The 22073-nt window shown below is 45.0% G+C and overlaps 2 protein-coding genes across 2 annotated transcripts; one reads left to right on the plus strand and one right to left on the minus strand.

Annotated features, from left to right (window-relative positions):
• Positions 1-610: 610 nt before the first annotated feature.
• LOC109742701 (uncharacterized) lies at positions 611-3246 on the minus strand. Its single transcript, XM_020301803.3, has 8 exons — positions 3100-3246; positions 2650-2774; positions 2369-2450; positions 2180-2262; positions 1661-1699; positions 1192-1262; positions 964-1078; positions 611-888 (listed from the first exon to the last, which is right to left on the minus strand). Exons 1-8 carry the CDS (start codon positions 3152-3154, stop codon positions 817-819), a joined length of 642 nt encoding a protein of 213 aa, XP_020157392.1. The 5' UTR covers positions 3155-3246; the 3' UTR covers positions 611-816.
• An 821-nt stretch (positions 3247-4067) lies between these two features.
• Positions 4068-10849, plus strand: LOC109742699 (citrate synthase 4, mitochondrial). The gene is made up of 20 exons (XM_020301802.4): positions 4068-4239; positions 4639-4713; positions 4805-4867; positions 5023-5064; positions 5609-5674; positions 5757-5822; positions 6252-6365; positions 6570-6633; positions 7185-7267; positions 7457-7506; positions 7597-7674; positions 7904-8032; positions 8124-8166; positions 9056-9142; positions 9402-9503; positions 9764-9871; positions 9954-10004; positions 10091-10164; positions 10279-10330; positions 10412-10849. Exons 2-20 carry the CDS (start codon positions 4663-4665, stop codon positions 10505-10507), a joined length of 1419 nt encoding a protein of 472 aa, XP_020157391.1. The 5' UTR covers positions 4068-4239; positions 4639-4662; the 3' UTR covers positions 10508-10849.
• The last annotated feature ends 11224 nt before the right edge of the window (positions 10850-22073 follow it).

The raw sequence follows: 22073 nt of genomic DNA on the forward strand, positions 1-22073 counted from the left end.
AGCCGTTCGCCGCCGCGCCGTCGCCTGGGTACCTCTCGGCCATCTTTCTTGTCGGCGGGAAGAGGGGAGAGTGCTGCTTACTGCGCCGGAGAGGGGAGGGGGGGGGGGGGGATGAGAGCTGTGGCGTCCACCGGCGAGGAGGTCGCCTTTTATAGCCGTCGCTGGGCGGCGTCGGGCTGCATGCTGGGCGACGCGTTCACTGCGCCGCCCCTGAGGCATCAATGGAGGCTGACCGGCGCGGCAGCCTTCGCATTGATTCCCGCGGGAACCGAGGCGATGAGGGCGACGAAGCGGCGTGTCGCTGACTCGGCGGGCCCATCCGCTTTCGCGCCAAAACGTCTCGCCCCAGCGCACCGGGTTCGGCCTGGATCCGCCGGCGCCAGTTTCGACCCAAACCGGCGAAAAACGGGCTTCTGGGGACGTGGCTGGGCCGATTTTTGGGCGCCGACGCGGCAAAAACACCTGGGGAGGGCCTCTTGGGGGCGCGGCTGGAGTTGCTCTTAGGCCATGTCCTAAAGAAAACAGGGGTAGCGAACGGGGCATGTAATGTAAGCCGTCGGGGCATTTTCTTTTTTGGGCACTTAGACACTTCGTAGGGATTGGACATGAGTTTACCAACTCTGTTGGAGATGCTCTTACATCATTATCTCACGTATCGACTTTAACATGCTTATTGTACATCTTTTGTTTTCAAGGAGTAGATAATTCAAAACACAGAATACATGCATTGAAGTAGTTTCTTCAAATCTGTCAACACGCTTAGTGAAGACACCATTGATTTTGGCTCATGGAACTTAGCACAACTCGTCGTCTGTCTCAAGGACCTGGCCCACTTGTTTCCGACGGTCCAGCACGCTCCACCATGATATCATAGAGTTGTCGGCCGTTCTGTGTTGCGACAATGAATTAAACCCAGTATGTAAGGATGAAGCTGCTGAGCTTACGGTTAACCAGTGGACTTACGAAAATCACTGGGAAGAAATGAATTTGGCCTTCGGGTTTTGTTTGGGTCTCTTTGAAGTAAACTAGGATAGGAAATTGCGGCCACCATAGTTCCCAGTTCACAAATGTTGAGTACCTATGCAACGCGTGCAATCGTTAGAAAATACCGTAAAGCTTTTACCATAACAAGATAGATTAACTGGACAAGACAGTACAGTCCTTGGTACAGAGCATATGAAGTATGCTTACTTCCAACGGTTCTTGCCACCAACAAATACGTTCTCGCCTGACTCCTGCAGCTGATTGCCCACTTTCACTTCCTATATAATACAAACTTATGAAGTTTGAGATGAGAAACATGTATAGTATAGTATCATCTGCAACAACTGAGTATTGAAAGAATGAAATCCTTATGTTGTGGAAAGGAGAAGCATCATTCAAGAAGAAATATTAATGCTTCAGCTAGTACTAAGACCCAACGCGATATCCAACAAGTGACTAGTAGAATGGCAGCTTGTACATAACAGATTTACTTAGCTTTGCAGTGAGCATTTTCCAGACTTACAACCAACAATTTTATACATGTTTTGTGCATATTCCTGTCACATAGACAAAGTGCTTAAGTATAATTGAGCAGCCAGTTTTGGAAGACATTCACATAAGTAGTTTGAAATACTCCTACTTATTTAGTTTACACTGGAAGGTAGAGTGCACTAACCAGGGAATCATCATCAAAGACGAACCTAACTCTAGTAGTCTGCAAAAAAAGAAGTGAATACATCAGTTTCAGCATGAACATAGAAATAAATCATACCCAAGAAATGACCAGGATAAGTTAGTTTCTCTGATTTATCAGTATAACTGCCCCTCGCTTTTAGAGCAGCATGAATAGCAAATGCTGACAGTGGTTCCTTTCAGTGGAATATGTTGGCAATGTTGAGTAGGGACGAAAAATCAGTGTCAATCTGATGATGGTGGAGCTCAATATGTTCTCAGTGAATAACCCGATTTGAGCTGAAATGAGGTTACTTATAGATTTGAGTTTTTTCCGCGGACAGTGATAGTATACTAGTTTTTTCGAGAACTGTGATAGTATGGATGATCCATGACTTTTCACTGTTTAGTTACATATGCACTCTAGACAAAAAAACCCATAGAATATAGTACAATCGTACATGTTTTTCAGCTATAACTCAAACAGATAGTCTAAAAGCAGAGCAAGTTAGGGTAGACTGGCCTGAAACAAGAGAAGCAGCCCCAGTAGGCCTACAGGTGCAGCGGCAAGAAGATTGTCTGCATATGCAAACACACCAGATATCCCTGTATTTCGACAAAATAGTGGTTATATATCTTTTTTCAGTTTGGCATAGAAGTACATTTCCAGAGAACAGAGATGTTCTATACACTTACTACCTCCGGAGCTCACCAAGTATAGCGATCGGTAATCGATAGTCTGGGTCCGGGACGACCGTTTCTCTAGTGGTCTTCTTTGCGGTCTTTCTTCCAAACTACGAAGAAGGGGAGGACAACATAGGTTACCAGATTAATGCAAATAGAAGATTGAAAGTAGAGTTACACGACGGAGAAATGTAAACTACATCCTCTGCTCCTAAATATAAGACGTTTTGGCAGTTCAAAATTGAACTGCCAAAATGTCTTATATTTGTGAACAGAGGTAGTACTTCACAAAGATGTTTGTGAGCTAACCAGAGATACTATTGGTGTGCTTCGTTGTTGCTTCCGGCCACGTCTCCTCATACCAGCAAAACGTCCCTTGCACGGAAGATTTGCAGTGCTCCATGATGGACCGGCTGAAACCACTCCTCCTCTAGCTGAAGATGTAAAAGAAAAAAAAAGGTCATGCCACTGGATGTGCCTCACATTGGACTGCCTTCATTCATTCAGGAGACAAATATGCAAGACATGAATTAATGGTTCTTCTGCAACGAAATTAACAAACATTTCTACTCGATTCCAATTTACTGCGAGTTCAGATGAGCAGCATGTCCCCAAGCAACACAGGGCCTACCCAAACCCTATCCAGCCTAACCAAGCAGAAGCTACCCCTTTGAGCTCGGAATCGCTACGCGGGCAGAGGTGCTACGCTGGACGGCAAGAGCTTCAGTGAGAGGGGAGTCATCGGAGGTAGGTAGGTACCTCTGGGCGGAGCGGCGAGGAAGAGGGGAGAAGATAACGAGAGAGTGGTCGCCATGGCTGCTGCTCCTCTCCTCTCCGCCGCTCGCTCCTCCTTTCCTCTCGTCCTCTGGGGGGGGGGGGGGGGGGGGGGGGTGCCCGAATTGTCACGTATGCAGGCATAGGGCCCAGGGCCCGAGAGGCCAAGGCCAATTTAGTGGGCCACAGAACTATCATCAGACACTGCTGTTGGGCTTTACCCAATACGATGCCGCAGCGCACGTCGCGCGTTTGCTGATCATCTTGCGGAGCAAGCCTAGAATTTTTCCGTTCCCATTCGGTTGCTGTCCCTGCTAACCGATTTTAAAATCTTTCTTAAACACTACTATAACCAAATGTTATGTTTTCTACCCCGCAGCTTCCATGTATTTACACAACTAGTACTATCACCAAACACCACGGGAAAATTCTCGTGGTCAAATGGTCCCTGTTATGGTGGCTCAACCTTTGTTTGGTGGCAAAAGGTGCATTTAGAAGAATACTCTTCTTCTGCATCATTGACCAATAAACTATAGAATGTGGATGCAGGTCTTAGGAAACTAGTCACACATAAATGATAGTACATCATTGCTCGGAAAGTGTCAAGGACGTTTTTTAAGGGGATTCAAGGACGCTTCTGATCACGAGAGGTCGGCGATGATATACACAAATACATTATGTTCAAAGCTGCTTACCACGTATAAATAAATTATATTACTTTCTCCATTTTAAAATAAGTGCTGTTTATTTATTACAAATTTTTATATTTATTTTTAATTATTTAAGTTCTAATAAATTAGCGATACTTATTTTAAGACGGAGGGAGTATACTGGCTAAAAGTTCAGCTTCCACTCGTTGAATGGTACTACAATTTTTTTGTCAACTCACTAGAAGAAAGAAAAAGAGGAAAAAAACTCACCGGTTAATACACATTCCCGGTTCCGATACGTGCGGAGGAGTGCAAAATAGACATTCCCGGGGGGCTCGGAGCGGAAGGACAGGAAAAAGAGCCGGCGATTTATTAGGGGAAGGCAACTCCAAATTGCTGGCTCCCGTCCCTCTCCGAGCATTCGCCGCTTCTCCCCCCGACCCTCTCGATCCGCCCACCTTCCCCTTCCCCACGCGTAAGCCTCCCCGGATTCCGAAACTTCCCTGTCGAATTCGCCGCGTCCCTCTGCGTGTTTGATCTGCCAGTTGCTTCTGATCCATCCGCCGCGCCGCCGCGACTTGCAATCGCGGCTCTCTCGATTTTTTTTTTCGAATTTACGTACGGCCATTAGGAATCCCGCGAGGTGCTCCGTGCTTTTTCTCTGTTTTTTCTCTGATGGATGATGGAATTTTGGATCGGCTCCGTTTCCGCGCGTTTTTCCGTTGCTGTTTTCGGTTCTGGGGGAATCTAGGAGCCAATGCTACGATGTGTTTTCTGGGCGTGCTCGTGGTCGCTGTGATTTTTTTTTATCTGCTGGATTTTTGGTTGGTTCGGTGGAGCCCTAGGGTCTGATTCTTGTTCGTGCTCTGTGCAGCTGTGGTAGCCGCGTGCTCCGGCCATGGCGTTCTTCCGGGGCCTCGCCGCGGTCTCGAGGCTGCGATCCCGTATGGTGAGTCAACCCGTCAGAACCCCCGGGTTGCATTGGGTGGGGATGCGCCCTCTAAGCGTTTGTTAATGCTGATTTTTGTTGTTGTTGCCAGGGGCAGGATGCCACCACGCTTGGTGGTGTGAGATGGCTGCAGATGCAGAGCGCTTCCGATCTCGTAAGACAACAATCTTCCTGTTCTGTTCTGCGCTTGAGTTTGTATAGGATACCGTGAATTGGAAACTGCTGGTCGTTGTTTGATGGCTGGATTTTTTGGGAGGGGTATTTTTATTTGTTCTGAACATGACGCTGACTTTGTTTCTGAAAATGCAGGATCTTAGGTCCCAGCTGCAGGAAATGATTCCGGAGCAACAGGTTTGTGGCTCACTCGTGCATTCTCTTGTAAAGTTGGAAAGTATTCGTGGCATCTGATTCCTTATCTTCTCTTTTCACCAACCCCTGTTATTTGCCCAACCAGTGTTAACCCTGTCAGTTCATGTGATTCTGTGTCACAGCATGCTTAGTTTCTGCTTCCAAATAGTGTAGAACACCTTTTATTCGCAAATGCCATGGTGGAACATGCTAGCAATAATAATTGTTGCAAACTATCATTTAATACCTTAACGCCTTTAAGGAACAAATTTACCTTGTTTCAAATATATTACGCCTGCGTTGTACTAGATTGTGTTACCTGCCTGATATGAAAATAAATGAGAAGATTAGCCAATTACGCTCTTAGTATTATTAGTTTCACAAAGTTTAGTTTTGCACTTGAGTTTAAAGAATGAGAATATCCAGAGCATGTGTTGGAGAAGTGCTACTGGGATTCGTCCTTCTTCCCCGCTCTAACCACTTGTTTTTATGAAAGAGTAATTCTGTTGGTTCAAAGTTATTTCATGTCAATTGCATTTTGTTACAGGACCGCTTGAAGAAACTAAAGTCAGAGCATGGAAAGGTCCAGCTTGGAAACATAACTGTGGACATGGTATGCATTTAGTAACATTTTTCTTTAAAAACTCTGTTTCTATGCCCGGCCTAATTCTGAACAATGCTTCGTCTTTCTCCAGGTCCTTGGTGGGATGAGAGGGATGACTGGAATGCTCTGGGAAACATCTTTACTTGACCCGGAGGAGGTATCGTTTTATTGCTCTCCTTTGTAGTGATATGGGTGCTATAATAAGACAAATTAAATATTAGCTTGTATATCTAGGAATTTTCTGTGGGTTAGAAAATATATTATTTAATTATCTTGAGATCTCCAGTCAAGTTTCTGTGCCGAAGCTGAGCTTAATCTATCACTGTATGCTGAAATATGTATCACTTTCCAGAATTGACTATAGCACAGTGGTTTAAAAGATATGTTCACGTTTAAACTTGATTAATTCGTTATACATCAACTTGCTTGACTACAAGAGCATAATCCTTTATGATTTATATTTGAGCATGCCTCCCTCATTGCAGAGTTTTGATAGAATTAGTTCTTAGTTTGGTTTGAGATATTTAAATTTATGCATCACTGTATATCTCTGTTGATGCCTGTAATTTATGTGCTTTCTATTCAGGGTATTCGATTTAGAGGTCTCTCTATTCCAGAGTGCCAGAAAGTACTGCCGGCTGCAGTTAAAGATGGAGAACCTTTACCTGAGGGTCTCCTTTGGCTTCTTTTGACCGGAAAGGTTTGACTTGTTATGAAACATGTACCCCTTTTTAGTTTAGTGGTCTATGAAAATAGCTCCTTCGAAAATAGGAGGTATAATTTGTTCATTGATGTAGTAGAGGACATAATGTCTTGGTTGACTTTCCTGTTATACATGGGACTTTGTCTATTTTGTAAACTTTTAAGTGTTTAGCGTGCGCTGATTGGTCATTGCTTGTTTCAGGTGCCAACCAAGGAGCAAGTTGATGCTCTATCAAAGGAGTTGCTTAGCCGTTCGACTGTTCCAGGTCCCTTATTCCCCCTGCTCAGTATCAGTGTTGTAGAGTTCATATGTAGTCATAGATGACCAGAAAGATTAGGAAGTCATGTTGCTATCAAATAGTCAAGTTTTATTATGTGAGTACACATAAACATAGTCCTGAATTTCTGGTATAGTATAGTTTAATGGGGAAAGCTGAGGGGGAACTTCCACTTTCTTTGTGAATCTAAATATAAGCTGTTGCTAACTCTTTTGATGTTTGGTAGTAGTTTGCAAGTATAAGCTGTTATTAACTCCACTGAAATTTAGCAGTCGAAAGTTAGTATACAAGATATTCATTTGTTCCAGATCCATTGATGTTCTGCATTGACAACTTGTGTTTTCCTTGGATAGAATAACTTGGATTTTTGTTACTCAATCTTGACATGTTGGTTTTGAATTTCTTGAATATATTCAATTTCACAATTTTTGTGGCAGGGACACTGACACACTGTTCTGTAAAGTTGCATTGCTTATAAATATTTGCTCTGTTTCTCAATTGTGATATCCCCTCATGCGGCTTATTTGACTTGCATGCAGGTTATGTCTATAAGGCGATAGATGCTCTCCCTGTAACTGCTCATCCAATGACACAGTTTACCACAGGAGTGATGGCACTCCAAGTAAGCCCTTTGTATTTTATGTTATTGTTAATTATCACCGTTCTGAAATGAAGAACACATTGCATTGGGTGTACTGAGTTGGGAAGTGCCATTAGAAAGAAATAAGAATCAAAACTACAGAAGGTGTGCGGAATTCTTTTAGACCTCCCAAGTGAGTTAATTTGGTCTGTTCTATTTTAACACTTTCAGGTTGATAGTGAATTTCAAAAGGCTTACAACAAGGGAATGCCCAAAACAAAGTATGCTTGAGCTCTAATGCCTTGAAATTTATTCATCCGCTCAATGGTGATCTTGCATGTCATTTATGGTGTTTTTTTTTTTTTGCATAGGTTCTGGGAGCCTACATACGAAGATTGCTTAAATTTGATTTCTCGGTTGCCACAAGTGGCTTCATATGTTTACCGGAGGTAGCTTTTCTTCTATCAGATGCACTGTCTTGTACTCCCTCTGTAAACAAATATAAGAGCGTTTAGATCACTAAAGTATTGATTTAAACGCTCTTATATTTGTTTACAGAGGGAGTACTACACTAACTGGAGCATATTATTGCTCAATTAACAATTCTCCTAATTAGTGCACTTGGTATTATTTTTTCTACTGCAATTGAAATAATCCTATTGCTCTGGTTCTCTGAAGGATTTTCAAGGATGGGAAAGCTATCGCAGCTGATAATACACTGGACTATGCAGCGAATTTTTCACACATGCTTGGTTTTGATGACCCAAAAATGCTGGAGTTGATGCGCCTATACATAACAATTCACACGTAATTTCGTCGATCCTTGTTTATGTTTCTATATTTATCTCTGAAGGATGTACGTTGATTTTCCCTCATACTACTACCTGTTTTCTTGCAGTGATCATGAAGGCGGGAATGTCAGTGCTCATACAGGACATCTGGTAATATTTTCTTCCTTTCATCGATCTTGAATTTTTTCTTGTTAGTGTTCCCACCATTGTCTTGAACTGCCAAAGCACGACTGCTGGCTGCAGTACGGAAATTTGATTTGGCTGCATCATTGTGTGTATCGTATATACACTACAGTTTGGCATGCACTGTTGCATCATACATCACTGCTGCTCGAATGTGATTGTGATTTATCATCCATGACGCATGTCTGATAAAGTACTAGTTATCATGGTTCCTAGACAAACACTTGTGACTAGAGAGGGTCGCTTCACCAATTGTAGGATAAACATAGTAGTATTGTAGTAGCAACTAGGAGTATATTGGAAGCAATGGTTTCAATTCAGTTCTTTGCAAAGTTGTGGTATTGACGGATCTGCTGATGGCACCCTTACTCCTTCTAAATGCATAGTCATGGTTAAAAGTATATGTTTATTTCTTTCTTCTGGATTATGTGTTGTTCGTCTAGAAAAAAATACGTGTATTTTGAGGCATTGGAAATCTATGATCCGTGTGTCTTGGAGAGGCATTGGAAAACACAATACATTGTCGTAATAGGTTAGCTTAAAGGAGATCATTTAAAGAGAAGGGTGGAATTGATCTCCCTCTTTTTGAAGTATAGTTCTAACTGTAAATAGTATAAGGTTGCCTCCAAACTTGTAGTGGATCAAGTTGTAGCCTACTTGAAGTGGAGCAGCTTTGTAATCTGCTAATTCAGAGATTATTTTTGCTGTTCCGTATAGGGCCTTTCAATTCTCTGTGTTGCTGTTTATGTTCCTACTAGCTTAGTGTGCTTTGGTTGTTTTACTTGTTTCTATTTATATCCTCTACGTGCACTGAGCTGTTGTTTATCCAGAACTAACGGTATTTATTTGATCACAGGTTGGAAGTGCTCTGTCAGATCCCTACCTTTCTTTTGCAGCGGCACTGAATGGTTTGGCTGGGCCACTGCACGGCCTGGCTAATCAGGTGCGCTTGATTTTATGTGTAGTGGATGTTCTCTGCTATATCATGCTCAACTTGTGCTTGCTAAATGAATCTACTGGAACAAATTGTCCGTAATAAATTCATATTAACAAATTGCAAAACTCCTTGTAGCGGGTGCTATTTACCCACTTGCTTTTGCATATGATGTTAAGAAGAAGAAAACACAAGTTCCTGTTATTTTAAAATGGTGTATTTACTGTTTGGATGTGCATGAACTGACAATAGTCACAATATACTGCAGGAAGTGTTGCTATGGATCAAATCTGTAATGGAAGAAACCGGGAGTAACATTACAACCGACCAACTTAAGGAATATGTATGGAAGACACTGAAGAGTGGAAAGGTAGCTTATCTCAAAACGAGTTACATCTATTCAATGAGCAAACACTATTGTTTATGAGTTTATGGGAAGTTTGCACTGCTAAACTATTCTAGTTGAATGCTGAACAATAGATCTAGGATAGTTGCCTTCTATTGGATCCTCCTTTCTCCTGGGCTGGTTATGAAAATGATTTTTCTCTGTTGATCTTTCTTCGTTTATTTTACTTTTCTTCATTTGAACTTAAAAATAAAGGTCTAAATTACTTCCGGTTGCGTTCATAGGTTGTTCCTGGCTATGGTCATGGAGTTCTTCGTAATACAGATCCACGATACTCGTGCCAAAGGGAGTTTGCGTTGAAATATTTACCAGAGGACCCACTTTTCCAACTGGTTAGTTAAAATCCTTGATCTAACTGCATGGTTTCTCTTCAGTTCAACAGTCTCAGTGGGATATATTGTTGTTCCCTTTCAGGTCTCCAAGTTGTATGAAGTTGTGCCTCCGATCCTCACTGAGTTAGGCAAGGTAATGAGTTTCCAGATTAATCACAATTACTCCTTTAATTTCAGCTTTCTAGGTATGGACACAATCTTTCTTCTATGCATTTTCAGGTGAAAAACCCATGGCCCAATGTCGATGCTCACAGTGGAGTGTTGCTCAACCACTTCGGATTAACTGAAGCACGGTATATTAATTTCTCTTGCTTAAATTATCAACTCACTAGCCATATGTTTAACGTACAGTACAATAGAAAATCTAGTTCGGCATTAGTAACGGGTATGCCTTGTCTGATCTTTAGGTATTACACTGTCTTGTTCGGTGTCTCAAGGAGCATAGGAATTGGATCTCAGGTTTGCCCTCCCCTTCAATTTCCAGATGCTTCTTTGTTTGGTTTTCCATCTGCTAATCTTGATCAATTATTTGTTACACAGCTCATCTGGGACCGTGCCCTTGGCCTACCGCTTGAAAGACCGAAGAGTGTCACCATGGAGTGGCTGGAAAACCACTGCAAGAAGGTTGCGGCTTGAAGCTACACCAGTTCTTCGTCTTGCAACTTGAGTTGCCTTTGATGTTAATAATTCGACGACATAAATTAGGCACGTTTAGCCTCATTTTCCCATCTTTTTCCTGTCCAATAACTGGAGCAAGAGGGGCTCCCAGACGGTAGAATTTTGTACCCAAGTCGGACAATCTGTCGAACTTGGCATGAAAGATTAGGACACAATGCTTGGGCTTTGTGTCGCTCGGCAACGTTTTTGTACTTTATGTTGCTCGAGTTTTGAACCACACCAGTTACGGAATACGGCAGAATAATCTGACATTTCTACAGAGGTGTTTGTATTTGCGAGTTATACTATGCAATTACGTTTTGTGTGCTGTGTGTATATCAGGGTTTGGGAAGCGTAGGAATAGGAAACGTACAGGAATAGGATGTACTGTCCACTGAAATCCTACGCCGGGTAGCAAAATAGAGGATTTTTTTCATGAAGTCCAACCTCATACTTGTTTCCTGTGGAAATGAACTAACGACGCGTTTGGTTCAGGTCAGGTAATGTTTTCAGTTTTGTAATCAGAATACAGTGTATTAGGCTGGGGCTTGGCTGATTACGTGATTTGTTTGGTTCGACGAAGAGTTGGTTTCCCAAACCAGAGCGTCAGAAAAGAAGTGAGGAGAAGGGAGAGGCCCGGCCGGCATGCCTGCTTGCGGCGAAGAAGGGGGAAGTCCGGCGAGGGGGCTGCTCGCGACGGGGATGGGAGAGCTCCGCTGCCAGCGTGGCTGCTAGCGACGGAGAAGGGGGAGATCCGGCTAGAGTTGTTGCTCGCGAGAAGGAGGCCCGGTCGGCGCTGCTGCTCGTGGTGGGGATGGGGCATGTTCGGCCGGCGTCGTTGCTCGTGGCGGGGAGGGGAGGGGGGGAGCGGGGCGGAGTTCGGCCGGCGTCGCTGCTCGCGGCGGGGAGCCGTCGGAGAGATCCGTCCTGCTGGAGGCGACAGGCGAGGTCGGGGGCGAGCGGAAAACGAGATGAGACAATAGCCAAAATACCACTAGTCAGAACCGAACTTGCCAAAATACCACTATGAAAAAACGACTTGTCAATATAGCACTACTTTCAGATTTCTCTAGCCAAAATACAACTAGTGGCTAACTAAGACTAACACCATCCAAAAAAAGACTTGCATGCCCTTATCTCTTCACATCCCAAGCTTAAATTTCATCCACAAAAGAGCCCCTACAGTGCAGCATTTCAGCACCAAATTGACATGAAAACAGCAGACTCAAAACCATCTCACTTTGCACCATTTAACAACAATATAGCAACAGAGGAACCGGTCGAGCTGATCTGGGAAATGCCAACAAGAGAGCGGCTCTGCAGGTTATGTTCCTGCAGCGGGCACCAATGGAGGCAGTGGGAGTCCCCGGGCAGGCAAGCAGCAGGGAGGCGGGATGAGGCAGAGCAGGGCCGATTCGTGCCGGAGCTGAGGCGTTGGGTGGCCCAGCCATGCGCCCGCGGGTGGGATCGACAAGCGCCGGGCTTCCCAGCCACGCGCCTGCGGGCAGGATCGACGGGACGCCGGGCTTCCAAGCCACGCGCCCAGGGAGGAGGTCGGCGAGCGGAGAGGCTGCGGGGTGAGTGTCGGAGAGGGTTAGGGTCAGGGGGGTGCAGGGAGGCGCCGGCGTGGGGTGCACGGAGACGCCGCCATGGCTTTCTGTTGGGCGCTGGAGGGGCTGGAGAGGAAACGTGATTAGGGTTAGCTGCTATAGGGGTAAATTTGGAATACTCGAAAGTTTGACAATGGACGGAAGTGCTATTTTGACAATGAACGGAAGTGCTATTTTGACAATGAAAACTGAGCTTGGAGTGCTATATTGGCAAGTCGATTTTTCGTAGTGGTATTTTGACAAGTTCGAACCAAACACGTCGTAAGAAGTTTCTATAGGATTGGTTTATGAGGAATGCAATCCTGCGAATCAGACAACATTTTAAGGGAAAATTCCAGAGGGTGTTGATCCTGTAAAATTCCTTTGCAAACCCTGTAAATCAAACGAGGCCTCCCAAAATGATGCTAGATGTGCTTCTCAATTTGCTACGAGCACTTATTCGAAATTCAATTGAAAAGAAAACAGTATTCAGAAAAGCTTTTATCTCTTATTTTAAGTTGGAATGTTAAATGTTTTCCATATCCCCAGGTTATCTTTATACTAATATTTTTAGAGTACTTTATACGAAGATTAATGGTATTTTGTGTGTGGCATGACTTGTTTTTTTCTTCTTCTGAAATAACCACATATTTTTTATCGAACAGACATCTTATAAACAATACATGTGTGGCCATTACAAGAGACATACATAGATGTCTTGCAGTATTGCATCAAAGACTCCGCAAGAAGCAAAACTAAAATTTCACCATGACAGAATCTTGTGCCATGCAGGAATGTCGTCCACAATCGTCCTCCGCTCCTACCGAGGCAACACTGAAGAAAGAAGAGAATTGCTGTCATACCTAGATCTAGAGGAGCACCTTCACATACAATGATGTTTTTCAACCCGATGATCCGGACCGTCGCAAGCGACGAGACCGAGGCTTTGTGGCCACGTCAGCTGGGGTTTTTCCCCGTGCCCGCTAGATCCCAGAGTTGTCTACTTCATCCGGTGCAATCGAAGAAGAGAAACGCCACTGCTTGCCGCCATCCACGCACCCCATTGTAAGACACCAAACACAACTAAGACAGTCGACATCAACGCCACCTGGAAGAGTGCCATGTGCCGACCATCAAACATAAATCTCACCGGGTTTGAAGACCAGCAAGAAAACTGAGCCACCTGCTCCCCAACGCCACCCATTAGAGCACCACTAAGATGGGGGAAGAGCAGAAGCATATTCGATGCGGAGCCATCCCCACCATTGATGCAACACCTCTGAAAGCAAACTATGCTTATTCTATCTCCCTACCGGAGAGAACTACCAGGGTCCCCGCTCGCTCTCGCCACCGGAGCGGCAGACGGAGAGGACGAGGACCCATGTCCTTGTTGGTGTCGAGAGAAGCAGGCAAGAATCGCCTCTCGGTCGCCGCTTTGAAGCAGTTCCAGGAGTAGCGAACATGCATGACTCTTGTCATGTTAATGAATTTGTGATCAAAATTAGACTCAAAACAATTGTTTATTGGACTCTAATTTACAAAGCTAGGGCCAAAATGCAGTTGGGACACGCAAGATACAATTTAGAAAAAGTGTATTTAAAAAAAATGTGGACTAGAAAGTGGGGATGAACTAATCTATTATCCTAATGGTACGACCGGATGGGGATGGTACTTAATTTCCACATGTAGTATCATGTATATAACCCTAGACAATTCACTAAAAAATCTACAAAACATAAAAGCTAAAAAAACCCTAGACGACTACCTCACATCCACCTCCCACCATGATGGCAAATATCATGATCTGCCCTAACTCCCGCACATCCTTGCCCTAGGAGAACCAATCCTTCAGCCACCGCTCGAGCTCTCCTGGCGCCATCGTGGTGGCCATCACAATCACAAATCCTTAAGACACAAAAACAACCGCGTTTCAAGCCACTCATCGCTTCTCCCCACTTTGCGGTCGCCTAAAATCTCGCATGCTCACGGAGAGATCTCGTCGACCAATGAAGAAAGGGTTGTGCAACCCGAATGTCAAGGATTGCCGATCCTTCCCATCTTTCCTTCGGGGTGCGTCACCTTGTTGCCATTGTTGCTTCATGAAGAGGAAGCAAAGAGGAGAATGGAGGCGTGGGAGGGTAGACGAGGACTTGCAAAGATGAGGCAGCCAATAATATCTTCTAAAGCATTGCTCATATAACTTGAAAGCATGCATGGACCAATGTTGATGCAGAAATCCACAAACTAATTTGTTTTTGTTGACGTGGAAGAATCAACTTTTGACTTATATCGAAGGTCGTCGTATACTTGACAAAGTGGCAGCACGATGTTTTTTAAATAGATTTAGTCGCCTCATGGGAGGGCGACCTACATCGTATGGGAGGGTCCTCGGGAGTGGTGCCCGGCGCACGGGGCATTTAGAGTGCTACCGCTTCCGGTGTCCCACGACTCCCGACTAGTCCGAGCCTTACAAGGTCCGTGGGAATCTGAGCTCTCGGCCTTCGTTTGCCCTCCCGAATGGGCTTGGAAAAAAGAGAGTGACCCTCCACTTGAGTGTATTCAAGTGATAGTGAGTTGATTACATGCCCATGGGGGCTTTATATAGCCTAGGGGTCCTAGACAAATGGCCAAGACTACCCTTGAAGTATGGAGTGGGAGGGTAGAACTAGGTAATTTTTCCTCCTTTGGCCCATGTGCTCCCTATTAGGCTAGGAGTGTTGGAAATATGCCCTAGAGGCAATAATAAATGGTTATTATTATATTTCTTTGTTCATGGTAATTGTCTACTGTTCATGCTATAATTGTATTGTCCGGAAATCGTAATACATGTGTGAATACATAGACCACAACGTGTCCCTAGTAAGCCTCTAGTTGACTAGCTCGTTGATCAACAGATAGTCATGGTTTCCTGACTATGGACATTGGATGTCGTTGATAACGGGATCACATCATTAGGAGAATGATGTGATGGACAAGACCCAATCCTAAGCATAGCATAAAAGATCGTGTAGTTTCGTTTGCTAGAGCTTTTCCAATGTCAAGCATCTTTTCCTTAGACCATGAGATCGTGCAACTCCCGGATACCGTCAAAACGGCATTCCTTAACGGCTTCCTTAAGGAAGAGTTGTATATGATGCAGCCGGAGGGTTTTGTCGATCCTAAGAATGCTAACAAAGTATGCAAGCTCCAGCGCTCAATCTATGGGCTGGTGCAAGCATCTCGGAGTTGGAACATTCGCTTTGATGAGATGATCAAAGCATTTGGGTTTACACAGACTTATGGAGAAGCCTGTGTTTACAAGAAAGTGAGTGGGAGCTCTGTAGCATTTCTCATATTATATGTGGATGACATATTATTGATGGGAAATGATATAGAATTCTTGGAAAGTATAAAGGCCTATTTGAATAAGTGTTTTTCAATGAAGGACCTTGGAGAAGCTGCTTATATATTAGGCATCAAGATCTATAGAGATAGATCAAGACGCCTCATTGGTCTTTCACAGAGTACATACCTTGACAAGATATTGAAGAAGTTCAATATGGATCAGTCCAAGAAGGGGTTCTTGCCTGTATTGCAAGGTGTGCAATTGAGCACGGCTCAATGCCCGACCACGGCAGAAGATAGAGAAAAGATGAGTGTTATCCCCTATGCCTCGGCCATAGGGTCTATTATGTATGCCATGCTGTGTACCAGACCTGATGTAAACCTTGCCGTAAGTTTGGTAGGAAGGTACCAAAGTAATCCCGGCATGGAACACTGGACAGCGGTCAAGAATATCCTGAAGTACCTGAAGAGGACTAAGGATATGTTTCTCGTTTATGGAGGTGACGAAGAGCTCGTCGTAAAGGGTTACGTCGACGCTAGCTTCGACACAGATCTGGATGACTCAAAGTCACAAACCGGATTCGTGTATATTTTGAATGGAGGAGCAGTAAGCTGGTGCAGTTGCAAGCAAAGCGTCGTGGCGGGATCTACATGTGAAGCGTAGTACATGGCAGCCTCGGAGGCAGCACAGGAAGCAGTCTGGATGAAGGAGTTCATTACCGACCTAGGGGTGATTCCCAATGCGTCGGGCCCGATGACTCTCTTCTGTGACAACACTGGAGCCATTGCCCTTGCGAAGGAGCCCAGGTTTCACAGAAAGACCAGGCATATCAAGCGTCGCTTCAACTCCATTCGTGAAAGTGTTCAAAATGGAGACATAGATATTTGTAAAGTACATACGGACCTGAATGTAGCAGATCCGTTGACTAAACCTCTCCCTAGGGCAAAACATGATCAACACCAGGACGCAATGGGTGTTCGATTCATCACAATGTAACTAGATTATTGACCCTAGTGCAAGTGGGAGACTGTTGGAAATATGCCCTAGAGGCAATAATAAATGGTTATTATTATATTTCTTTGTTCATGGTAATTGTCTATTGTTCATGCTATAATTGCATTGTCCGGAAATCGTAATACATGTGTGAATACATAGACCACAACGTGTCCCTAGTAAGCCTCTAGTTGACTAGCTCGTTGATCAACAGATAGTCATGGTTTCCTGACTATGGACATTGGATGTCGTTGATAACGGGATCACATCATTAGGAGAATGATGTGATGGACAAGACCCAATCCTAAGCATAGCATAAAAGATCGTGTAGTTTCGTTTGCTAGAGCTTTTCCAATGTCAAGCATCTTTTCCTTAGACCATGAGATCGTGCAACTCCCGGATACCGTAGGAGTGCTTTGGGTGTGCCAAACGTCACAACGTAACTGGGTGACTATAAAGGTGCACTACGGGTATCTCCGAAAATGTCTGTTGGGTTGGCACGGATCGAGACTGGGATTTGTCACTCCGTGTGACAGAGAGGTATCTCTGGGCCCACTCGGTAATGCATCATCATAATGAGCTCAATGTGACTAAGGCGTTAGTCACGGGATCATGCATTGCGGTACGAGTAAAGAGACTTGCCGGTAACGAGATTGAACAAGGTATTGGGATACCGACGATCGAATCTCGGGCAAGTAACATACCGATTGACAAAGGGAATTGCATACGGGATTGATTGAATCCTCGACACCGTGGTTCATCCGATGAGATCATCATGGAACATGTGGGAGCCAACATGGGTATCCAGATCCCGCTGTTGGTTATTAACCGGAGAGGCGTCTCGGTCATGTCTGCATGTCTCCCGAACCCGTAGGGTCTACACACTTAAGGTTCGGTGACGCTAGGGTTGTAGAGATATGTGTATGCGGAAACCCGAAAGTTGTTCGGAGTCCCGGATGAGATCCCGGACGTCACGAGAGGTTCCGGAATGGTCCGGAGGTGAAGAATTATATATAGGAAGTCAAGTTTCGGCCACCGGGAAAGTTTCGGGGGTTACCGGTATTGTACCGGGACCACCGGAAGGGTCCCGGGGGTCCACCGGGTGGGGCCACCTATCCCGGAGGGCCCCGTGGGCTGAAGTGGGAAGGGAACCAGCCCCTAGTGGGCTGGGCGCCCCCCCATGGGCCTCCCCCCATGCGCCTAGGGTTGGGAACCCTAGGGTGGTGGGGCTTCCCACTTGCCTTGGGGGGCAAGGCACCCCCTTTCCCCCTTTGGCCGCCCCCCCTTGAGATCCCATCTCCAGGGCCGGCGCCCCCCCAGGGGGCCTATATAAAGGGGGGGGAGGGCAGCAAGAAGACAGCCTTGGGCGCCTCCCTCCTCCCCTGCTACACCTCTCCGTCTCGCAGAAGCTCGGCGAAGCCCTGCCGGAGACCCGCTACATCCACCACCACGCCGTCGTGCTGCTGGATCTCCATCAACCTCTCCTTCCCCCTTGCTGGATCAAGAAGGAGGAGACGTCGCTGCACCGTAAGTGTGTTGAACGCGGAGGTGCCGTCCGTTCGGCACTCGGTCATCGGTGATTTGGATCACGGCGAGTACGACTCCGTCATCCACGTTCATTGGAACGCTTCCGCTCGCGATCTACATGGGTATGTAGATGCACTCCTTTCCCCTCGTTGCTAGTATACTCCATAGATGCATCTTGGTGAGCGTAGGAAAATTTTAAAATTATGCTACGATTCCCAACAGTGGCATCATGAGCCAGGCCTATGCGTAGTTACTATGCACGAGTAGAACACAAAGAAGTTGTGGGCGTTGATGTTGCCAATTCTTCTTGCCGCTACTAGTCGTTTCTTGTTTCGGCGGCATTGTAGGATGAAGCGGCCCGGACCGACCTTACACGTACGCTTACGTGAGACAGGTTCCACCGACTGACATGCACTAGATGCATAAGGTGGCTAGCGGGTGTCTGTCTCTCCTACTTTAGTCGGAACGGATTCGATGAAAAGGGTCCTTATGAAGGGTAAATAGAAATTGGCAAATCACGTTGTGGTCATACGTAGGTAAGAAAACGCTCTTGCTAGAAACCTACAAACCACGTAAAAACTTGCAACAACAATTAGAGGACGTCTAACTTGTTTTTGCAGCAAGTGCTATGTGATGTGATATGGCCAGAAGATGTGATGAATGATATATGTGATGTATGAGATTGATCATATTCTTGTAATAGGAATCACGACTTGCATGTCGATGAGTATGACAACCGGCAGGAGCCATAGGAGTTGTCTTTATTATTTTGCATGACCTGCGTGTCATTGAATAACGCCATGTAATTTACTTTACTTTGTTGCTAAACGCGTTAGCCATAGAAGTAGAAGTAATCGTTGGCGTGACGACTTCATGAAGACACAATGATGGAGATCATGATGATAAAGATCATGGTGTCATGCCGGTGACGAAGATGATCATGGTGCCCCGAAGATGGAGATCAAAGGAGCATAATGATATTGGCCATATCATGTCACTATTTGATTGCATGTGATGTTTATCATGTTTTTGCATCTTATTTGCTTAGAACGACGGTAGTAAGTAAGATGATCCCTTATAATAATTTCAAGAAAGTGTTCACCCTAACTGTGCACCGTTGCGAAGGTTCGTTGTTTCGAAGCACCACGTGATGATCGGGTGTGATAGATTCTAACGTTCGAATACAACGGGTGTTGACGAGCCTAGCATGTACAGACATGGCCTCGGAACACACGCAATACACTTAGGTTGACTTGACGAGCCTAGCATGTACAGACATGGCCTCGGAACACAGAGGACCGAAAGGTCGAGCATGAGTCGTATAGAAGATGCGATCAACATGGAGATGTTCACCGATCTTGACTAGTCCGTCTCACGTGATGATCGGACACGGCCTAGTTAAATTCGGATCATGTATTACTTAGATGACTAGAGGGATGTCTATCTGAGTGGGAGTTCATTAAATAATTTGATTAGATGAACTTAATTATCATGAACTTAGTCTAAAATCTTTACACTATGTCTTGTAGATCAAATGGCCAACGTTGTCCTCAATTTCAACGCGTTCCTAGAGAAAACCAAGCTGAAAGATGATGGAAGCAACTATACGGACTGGGTCCGGAACCTGAGGATCATCCTCATAGTAGCCAAGAAAGATTATGTCTTAGAAGCACCGCTAGGTGATGCACCATTCCCACAGAACCAAGATGTTATGAACGCTTGGCAGCAGCGTGCTGATGATTACTCCCTCGTTCAGTGCGGCATGCTTTACAGCCTAGAACCGGGTCTCCAAAAGCGTTTTGAGAAACATGGAGCATATGAGATGTTCGAGGAGCTGAAATTAGTTTTCCAAGCTCATGCCCGGGTCGAGAGATATGAAGTCTCCGACAAGTTCTTCAGCTGTAAAATGGAGGAAAATAGTTCTGTAAGTGAGCACATACTCAGAATGTCTGGGTTGCACAACCACTTGACTCAGCTGGGAGTTAATCTCCCGGATGACGCGGTCATTGACAGAATCCTTCAGTCGCTTCCACCAAGCTTCAAGAGCTTTGTGATGAACTACAATATGCAGGGGATGGAAAAGACCATTCCTAAGGTATATTCGATGCTGAAATCAGCGGAGGTGGAAATCAGAAAAGAACACCAAGTGTTGATGGTGAATAAAATCACTAAGTTCAAGAAGGGCAAGGGTAAGAAGAACTTCAAGAAGGACGGCAAGGGAGTTGCCGCGCCCGGTAAACCAGTTACTGGGAAGAAGTCAAAGAATGGACCCAAGCCCGAGACTGAGTGCTTTTATTGCAAGGGAAGTGGTCACTGGAAGCGGAACTGCCCCAAATACTTAGCGGACAAGAAGAAGGCCGGCAACACCAAAGGTATATGTGATATACATGTAATTGATGTGTACCTTACCAGTACTCGTAGTAGCTCCTGGGTATTTGATACCGGTGCGGTTGCTCATATTTGTAACTCAAAACAGGAACTACGGAATAAACGGAGACTGGCGAAGGACGAGGTGACGATGCGCGTCGGGAATGGTTCCAAGGTCGATGTGATCGCCGTCGGCACGCTACCTCTGCATCTACCTACGGGATTAGTTTTAAACCTCAATAATTGTTATTTAGTGCCAGCTTTGAGCATGAACATTGTATCTGGATCTCGTTTAATTCGAGATGGCTACTCATTTAAATCCGAGAATAATGGTTGTTCTATTTATTTGAGAGATATGTTTTATGGTCATGCCCCGCTGGTTAATGGTTTATTTTTGATGAATCTCGAACGTGATGTTACACATGTTCATAGTGTGAATACCAAAAGATGTAAAGTTGATGACGATAGTCCCACATACTTGTGGCACTGCCGCCTTGGTCACATTGGTGTCAAGCGCATGAAGAAGCTCCATGCAGATGGACTTTTGGAGTCTCTTGATTACGAATCATTTGACACATGCGAACCATGCCTCATGGGTAAGATGACCAAGACTCCGTTCTCCGGAACAATGGAGCGAGCAACCAACTTATTGGAAATCATACATACCGATGTGTGTGGTCCAATGAGTGTTGAGGCTCGCGGAGGATATCGTTATGTTCTCACTCTCACTGATGATTTAAGTATATATGGGTATGTCTACCTAATGAAACACAAGTCTGAAACCTTTGAAAAGTTCAAGGAATTTCAGAGTGAAGTTGAGAATCAACGTGACAGGAAAATAAAATTCTTACGATCAGATCGTGGTGGAGAATATTTAAGTCACGAATTTGGTACACACTTAAGGAAATGTGGAATAGTTTCACAACTCACGCCGCCTGGAACACCTCAGAGAAACGGTGTGTCCGAACGTCGTAATCGCACTCTATTGGATATGGTGCGATCTATGATGTCTCTTACCGATTTACCGCTCTCATTTTGGGGCTATGCTTTAGAGACTGCCGCATTCACTTTAAATAGGGCTCCGTCGAAATCCGTTGAGACGACACCGTATGAATTATGGTTTGGGAAGAAACCTAAGCTGTCGTTTCTAAAAGTTTGGGGATGCGATGCTTATGTCAAGAAACTTCAACCTGAAAAGCTCGAACCCAAATCGGAAAAATGCGTCTTCATAGGATACCCTAAGGAAACCATTGGGTATACCTTCTACCTCAGATCCGAAGGCAAGATCTTCGTTGCCAAAAACGGGTCCTTTCTGGAGAAGGAGTTTCTCTCGAAAGAATTGAGTGGGAGGAAAGTGGAACTTGATGAGGTGATAGTCACCCCTTCCGAACCGGAAAGTAGCGCAGCGCGGGAAAATGTTCCTGTGGTGCCTACACCGACTGGGGAGGAAGTTAATGATGATGATCATGAAGCTTTGGATCAAGTTACTGAACTTCGTAGGTCCACAAGGACACGTTCCACACCAGAGTGGTACGGCAACCCTGTCCTAGAAATCATGTTGTTAGACAACGGTGAACCTTCGAACTATGAAGAAGCGATGGCGGGCCCAGATTCCGACAAATGGCTTGAAGCCATGAAATCCGAGATAGGATCCATGTATGAAAATGAAGTATGGACTTTGACTGACTTGCCCGATGATCGGCGAGCCATAGAAAACAAATGGATCTTTAAGAAGAAGACGGAC

This window comes from Aegilops tauschii, chromosome 6 (genome assembly GCF_002575655.3).
Source record: "Aegilops tauschii subsp. strangulata cultivar AL8/78 chromosome 6, Aet v6.0, whole genome shotgun sequence".
In the NCBI taxonomy this organism is placed as follows: Eukaryota; Viridiplantae; Streptophyta; class Magnoliopsida; order Poales; family Poaceae; genus Aegilops; species Aegilops tauschii.